Raw genomic sequence first — 7753 nt, 5'->3', positions numbered from 1 at the left:
TTTTTTTTATTTTTGAAACAAAAAGCTCAAGACAACAAGGTGGAGCATTAACAGAAAAGTACTAAACAGATAAAATAAACTAATTCCTAATCATTTTCGACAAAAGTCATCAACAACCCAAAAGATCAAATATCACTCCATTTTTTATAACTCTTAATCGACTTGTTGACTACCCCTGCAATACCTGATTCTTGATTCCTGAAGATTATTTCATTCCTTTTCAACCAAATGCTCCAAATGATAACAATGAAACCAAACTCACCAACATTCTATCAATTTGACTACATGATTGACCCCTGAACCACGTAAACTTACAGTCATTCAACTCTATATCCACCAATTCTATAATGCTGACACACTAGCGCCTTTCTTTTCTTCCAACTACACAACCTCGTTGAAGACACCCATGTAGCAAAGAGGAACCTGACATATTCCTGATAAAAAACTCTATTCCCACACAAGCTTCTCTTCCCTTGTATGCACACCATACACCAAGCAAATCGCACAAATAAAAATTATTGTTTGTAAATTCTCCTTTTATACACAACAATTTCTCTCATTTGTAACAATTACTCAACCTAAACATTATATCATCCCACATTATTAATAAACCTCCATAAGCACACCTTTCGATCCCACAAATTCTAAACACACTGCATCATTACCCAAAATTGCTACATCAAACTTAGTAATAACCTCTTTCTTTGTCTCTATCAATCCTAACATATTCACATTATTTTTACGCTTACATTTTTTTTACCATTTTTCACTTTCTAACACTCCTAAATCCCTCGTATTTCATGAACTAAAATCATTTAAAAACTTTATTACACACCTTATTTCGATTTTTTGGGCGACTCCTTTTTGCTTTCTCTTTCTGTTTTGCTTGCTTTCTTTTTTGTGCCAATACTTCATTTTGAGTTTGGAGAATAGCCATAATGTCCTCATTCTTATCGTATAAAATAGCTCTTGATTCGACAATCAGATCCCAAGCAGTCCTATTTTTAGTCATATCTTTAACCCTATTTTTCAGACTAATACATATTAAGTGTTATTAGTATTGATTTAGAATTATGTTTTAATTTTAAAATTTAGTTAATATTTATTATATTTTTTAAGTAAATTTTATCATATAAAATATTATTAAAAATTTGGAACTTCTCTCATTAGCATTCAAAAAAATAATATAGTTTGTCTTAAATTTGTATTTTTTTAACTAATATTGTAATATTAATTATAAATTAATTTATTTATTTTTAATAAAAACAATTATAAAACTAAGAAAGAGATAAAAAAATGCATGAAATTATGATAAAAATTTAAAAGTCCAATTTTTACTCGGTAAAGGATATGCATGACTAATTATTAACATTTTCTTCTCTCTTCTTTCTTCTTTCTTCTTTCTTCTTTCTTCACTAAAAAAAGCATCTAAGGTTTACAAATCCAACAGCATCCAGCTGGGTGGTCCATACTTGAAAACTTGGTAATGAATTCCTTATTTCTAGGCTATATATTAATTAATTATTAAGAATATTAATTCCCTCTCTTATAATGTTCCCATAATTGCAAAACCTTATACCAAAATTAAAAAACAATAGCATCAAAGAATCTACACCCGTAGGCCGTAGTAGTCTTCACACTTGCACTCTTCCTTATCTTAAATTCCCCAATCACGATCATAATCACCGTCTGATTTCTCAAAACAATTCCACAAACCGTGTTGCATAGCCTCTCATCTCAACTGCAAAATGGTTCTCAACAATGTTGATGAAGAATCAAGCAGAAAATCAAAAGCGTCATCAATGGTAAGGTACAACTCAGCATTGGGTCAGATAATGATGATTGGGGTAGTATGCTTTTGTTGCCCTGGAATGTTCAATGCACTATCAGGGATGGGTGGTGGAGGCCAAGTTGACCACACTGCCTCCAACAACTCCCTCACGGCGCTCTACACAGCCTTTGCCGTCTTCGGCGTCCTCGGCGGTGGCATCTACAACATCCTTGGACCTCACCTTACGCTCTTCGCAGGTTGTTCCACCTATGTTGTTTACGCGGGTTCGTTCCTCTACTATAACCATCACAAGCACCAAGCGTTTGCGGTTGTTGCTGGTGCACTCCTTGGTGTTGGTGCTGGTCTTCTTTGGGCTGCACAAGGTACACCGCCAATTTCGAACTTAAATCAACTTGGTCCCCAATCTTTTTTTTTTTTCTATTTTAAATCAATTTTGAATTTTTGATTTGTTTGTTTTAGTGGAGAAAGCAGTTAATGTTGAGTGACTACTAATTGGAGATAAAAGGGTAAATACGACGTCGTTTTATTTAAAATAAGTTAATTGGTTCAAGCGTGCATATTTCTTCTACCTTGAACTTAAATTTGTGGCAATTTTTTTGTATTTTAATTTTTTTCCACAGAATTGTTGTACTGTTTGTGTATATGCATGAATGAAGTTGCCTCAAACTTCTTACATTTGTGACTAAATTTCCCGTAAAACTGTCCTACTATTTGTACTTAATCGAGTTTATTTTTTATGCACTCGGAGTGGTAAACGTGTTTAACATAGTCATAGAATTTCTGTTGGATGATCATTCACCGATTAGTTATTTTGACTAACATGACATTAGGTAATTGGATGTACGATCATCAAAATTAAATTCTTGTTTGGTTAGTTTTGTTGCCTTGCCCTTTTTAAAATTTGTGACAATTCATTTTCCATACAGTTGCCATACTGTTTGCGTATATCCATCAAATATTGATGCCTTCAGTGACAACTTAAATTTGTGATTATTTGTTCATCAAATTGTGTATATCACGTCATATCATATTGTATATGATAGTTATTGTGGGTGTGTGATGAAACATAGGTGCTATAATGACATCTTACCCTCCATCAAACAGAAAAGGGACTTACATATCAATTTTCTGGAGCATATTCAACATGGGGGGTGTAATTGGTGGCTTGATTCCTTTTATATTGAACTACCATCGCAGTGAAGCTGCTTCTGTCAATGATGGAACCTACATAGCCTTCATGTGCTTCATGTCATTGGGGACACTCTTGTCTTTGGCTATTTTGCCTGCAAGTAAGGTTGTACGTTTTCATCCATCCATACTTCAAAATTGCCAACACATAGTGTTTTAATAGTTGAAGTACTTAAGATAAATTTATCAAATTATGTATTGAATCTAATACTTGTATCCATATCAATGCAATATAGGTTGTGCGCGACGATGGGACAAAGTGTAGCAGCATCATGTACTCAAATGTGTCCACCGAATGCTTTGAGATTCTCAAGTTGTTCCTCAATTGGAAGATGCTTCTAATTGTTCCTGCTGCATGGTCAAGCAATTTCTTCTACACCTACCAGTTCAACAATGTCAATGGGGCATTGTTCAATTTGAGGACTAGGGGTTTGAACAATGTGTTCTATTGGGGTGCACAAATGTTGGGGTCAGTTGGGATTGGACACATAATGGATTTCAGCTTCAAGAGCAGAAGGAAGAGGGGTATTGTGGGAATTTCATTGGTTGCTCTTCTTGGGTCTGCTATTTGGATTGGTGGACTCATCAATCAGATCAAGTACTCTTCAAATAATAATGGTTTGACCGAAAAGTTGGATTTTAAGGACTCAGGGTCAAGATTTGCTGGTCCTTTTGTATTGTATTTTTGTTTTGGTTTGCTTGATGCCATCTTCCAAAGTATGGTTTATTGGGTCATTGGAGCGCTTGCTGATGATTCTGAGATTCTTAGCAGGTAATTTTTGTAGAAAAGAATAAACTCTCTGATTTAGTTATTTGCTGAATTCTTTCTTCTACTAGTATTTGATTCATCAATGGAAGTAGGTAGTTTAATTATTAGGGGAGTATAAGTAATTTGTGATTAGCAAAAGGTTAAAATGTTTATTATTTTAGTCACTGGGACTTATTATATTTTCTCGTAATACCCTAAAGAATAAAGATCACTTAATGCCAAATTAGTAGTTAAACTCAAAATACACAAACATTGTCCTTATTTTGACTATCTTTAATTTCCAAGTTAATAGAAAATGGACAAATTTTGTCTCGAGATAGAGAAGTTGTGTTTATTGTTCTTATATCTTTCTTTTTTTAATATCTCTGTTTTTTGTCTAAAAATAATTACCAAACCGAGTCTAGAAGATCGATACACAAATTAATGTACAGGTCCCCGAAAAAACAATTTACTAAGAAATTAGTCCTTGACATGCCACCAGTAGTAACATAATAATATCACCACTAATTAAATATCTTTATAACAACTAAGTTGTCAGCAGTATTTTGATATTGGCGAAATTATGCAGATACACAGGGTTCTACAAAGGAATACAAAGTGCAGGAGCTGCAGTTGCTTGGCAAGTTGACACACACAAGGTGTCTCCAATGTCTCAATTGATTGTGAACTGGGTTCTCACTACAGTAAGCTATCCATTACTTCTAACTGTAGTCATCTTAGCTGTGAAAGATGACCATAAGGATGAAAATAACAATGCTCAAAAAACATAAAGATTGAGATCACACTGACTGAGAATCCAGTTGAATCTGTCTTGTTCTTATGGCTATTTGATCTAGCTAGTTGATTGCTTTTATGAAATTAAAAATGTTTATGTCAGTGTATATGGAAGTGGAACTCATTTGTGTAAATGATAGAGACTAGTGAGAAAAGAAACTAATCAGTTTCTTACAGAGTGATATAGGTTTATACACCTAACTATAATCTGAGAACTTTTTCTTGGTGCATAAATAAAATATTTGTTATTGTTTTATACTGCATTTTTCTTTTCCTTATTTCATGAAGGAACATTGAGTCAATTTTCCGTTGTACTTGCTTTCTTTTTATTATTATCTTCTCCTATAGAAGTATGTTATATTAGTGCATAATGGCCACTTCTCAAATTCATTACTTTCAAAGTTTCAAAATAACTTCGTTTTGATTTGTTTATACATTAAAAAATTAATATGTTTAGATGTAAAATAAATATATTTATTTTTAATTTATCAAAAAAAGTTAAATCAACAATTATTTTAAAACAGAAAAATTCTAAATTATCACTTTCATAACATATTTACATGCACACAAAAATAAATTATCAAATTAATTATTCATATAAAATATATTTTAAAACAAAATACACACTAAAAATAAGTTGATGACTGATTTATAATATGCAAATAATATTTTTGTTCTTTTTGATCAAAGATACGTATTGCATTACATTCAATCAGGGAAAGAATATAATTTGTCCAAAATGCAGGACATTACAGCAAAAGAAGTGGGGTTTCCCAAAGAATTTCTTCATACAAGTGAAAAAGAAGTGAACGAATAAACTAAAGAAGAAGAATTTTACCAAGATCAGTCTTGCTTGCTATTCCCCTTGCCTTCAATTAATCATTCTTCTTCCTACCTGATCGGTTTTAACCCAGTCGCCAATTCGGTCTTTTTTGACATTGTTTTGAATCATGCCCTTGACAAGCACAATAAGTACAAAACTTTCCAATGCGCTCATATTTAAGGCCAATTTCAATAGTCTTCTGATCTGGTCCTGCCAACTTGAGATTATCCTTCAGTCTTTTCTCGCCATTGATCATCACTTTAGCCTTAATAATTCTGGTTTCCTTCCCTCTAACTTGGAAGAAACCAATATCTTCAACCTCACCTAGGCTTCTTCCCAATTTAGATCCAACCTCCAAGGTTTTGAACTGTTCTGGCAAGCCCCAAAATTGAACCCAAATAGGAATCGTTGTGATCACTCCCTCCCCTGAATTTTCAGCAGCCTTCTACCTTTGAACGTGGAGAATGTAATTCTTGAAGAGCCATGGTGACCCTCTTTCAATTCTCACCACATCAGTCTCCTTATCAAAGAAAAATTGAAATTGGTTATGACCCTTCATCTCCACCCGAAACCCCTTAGATCTATTCCATATTGCTTTAAATGCATTCTTCATAGTGCTAACCGAAAAGGATCTTGCAGCAAAAACTCTACCAATGAGACTTTTAAAACAAATATTAACTCCTCCAGAGATATCTTCCTCTGCAATTGAAATAACTTCCTCATTATCATAGTCACTAGCCGAATCATGATTGTGACGATCATCCCTGAGTTCGTCCATGAGGAACACTGATTGATCAGAATTGAGAATTAGAAGAAGAGAGAGAGGAATGTAGAATTATAAAACAGAGTGATCAGGGTAGATGAGACATACATGAATCAAGAAGAGATTGCCAAGAATAACCCAGAGCCAGTAGCAGAATAACAAACTGATGCAGAGAAGAGTAACTAGAAAATGCAGAGTGTGAGAATTGAAACTATATTTTCACTAACGGAAAAAACCGACTATACTCTTCTCTTATAAATAGATGAGATAGAATCAAGATTCAGCCCAAGAATAGCCTTAAGGGGCTACTTGTTCAATTTTACATAACTACCATTTATCAATCTCACTCTATTTCTAATAGAGATCAAAGAATCATAGTGGCACTTGCCTTAGTGGAGTGCTAGCAAAAACCCCAAGACACTAATAAATCAAAGACACTAATAAAAGCTGCATGTATATAAATCAAGAAATATATATATGTTCAGTTTAAAATTTAAATATTATCCCTAAAAAATATGCTAAAGTAACTGCCTATTATGTGATACAACATACAAACAAATTTTTTTTTGGCAACTACTCCTAAATTACTAAAATTTGAAAAAGGCAACTTAATGTGTGTGTTATTACCAATTAAATTCATTGCTAGTATGCATAAATGGCTAAGTTTAGATATATTCGGTAGGGGTGTTTGCGGTGTGGTTTGGATTGATTTTGAGTCAAAAACTCATCCGATCCGAACACTAATTTTACTTGCGGTGTGGTTTGGATTGGATGATTTCTTTAAAAAATTTCGATCCGATTCGATCTAATTTCAAGTGGTTTGGATTGGATTGGATTTCCGGTTTTGTAAATTAAAAAAAATTAAATATATATAACAAGTCTCAACATCAAATTTTAAATAATCAACAATGACATAACAAGTCTCAACAATATCTTAAAAATAGTTAAGTACGATTTTGGTCCCTAACGTTTAAGCCGAAAATTTATTTCGTCCTCAACCTTTTTTCGCTATAAAATGGTCCAAAAGGTTTCAGTTTGTTTTAAAATCGTTCTTTTCACCAAATTTTTTATTTTTATTACCATTTTATCCCTAATTAAAAAAATTATAAAAAAAAAGAAAGAAAGGGAATGAGGGGGAAGAAAGAGAATGGGAGCTGGGGAGAAAGAGAGTGGGGAGAGAAAGAGAGTCGCAGGGGGTGGAAAAAGTGGTCGTCGCGCCGCCGCTTGTGATGGAGAGTTGGGAATTTCCACGCCACCGCTGCTTCTTCGCTGTTGTTTTCTCGCTGCTGCTTCCTCGCCGTTCTCGTTGCAATTTGCGGCGTCGCCACGACTGGCGCAGCCCTTTCCACGCGATCTGCCACCACCACCGCATCTCTTCTCTCCTCGCGATTCGCAGTTCACCGTCGCAACCCCTCCTCTCCTACCACCGCTGCATCCCGTTTTTCTTTTTTCTATTTTTGCTTTTGCTTCTGTTTCTGCATTTTGGGAAAGATGGGGGAAGGGGATTTTAGTCTGAAAGATGATTTTTAAACAAATTGAAACCCTACGGACCATTTTGTAGCGAAAAAAGACCGGGGACGAAATAAATTTTTGGCCTCTACGTTAGGGACCAAAATCGCACTTAACACTCTTAAAAACTAACGA

At 34.1% G+C, this 7753-nt stretch overlaps 1 protein-coding gene across 1 annotated transcript; it reads left to right on the top strand.

The window, feature by feature from the left end:
* Nucleotides 1-1599: 1599 nt before the first annotated feature.
* Nucleotides 1600-4784, top strand: LOC130941764 (UNC93-like protein 1). Its single transcript, XM_057870346.1, has 4 exons — nt 1600-2154; nt 2863-3086; nt 3217-3752; nt 4318-4784. The coding sequence occupies exons 1-4, from the start codon at nt 1749-1751 to the stop codon at nt 4517-4519; spliced, it is 1368 nt and encodes a 455-aa protein (XP_057726329.1). The 5' UTR covers nt 1600-1748; the 3' UTR covers nt 4520-4784.
* Nucleotides 4785-7753: the final 2969 nt, after the last annotated feature.

The sequence above is a fragment of the Arachis stenosperma genome, chromosome 7, assembly GCF_014773155.1.
Source record: "Arachis stenosperma cultivar V10309 chromosome 7, arast.V10309.gnm1.PFL2, whole genome shotgun sequence".
Lineage (NCBI taxonomy): Eukaryota > Viridiplantae > Streptophyta > Magnoliopsida > Fabales > Fabaceae > Arachis > Arachis stenosperma.
This window is presented reverse-complemented; position numbering and strand designations above follow the sequence as displayed.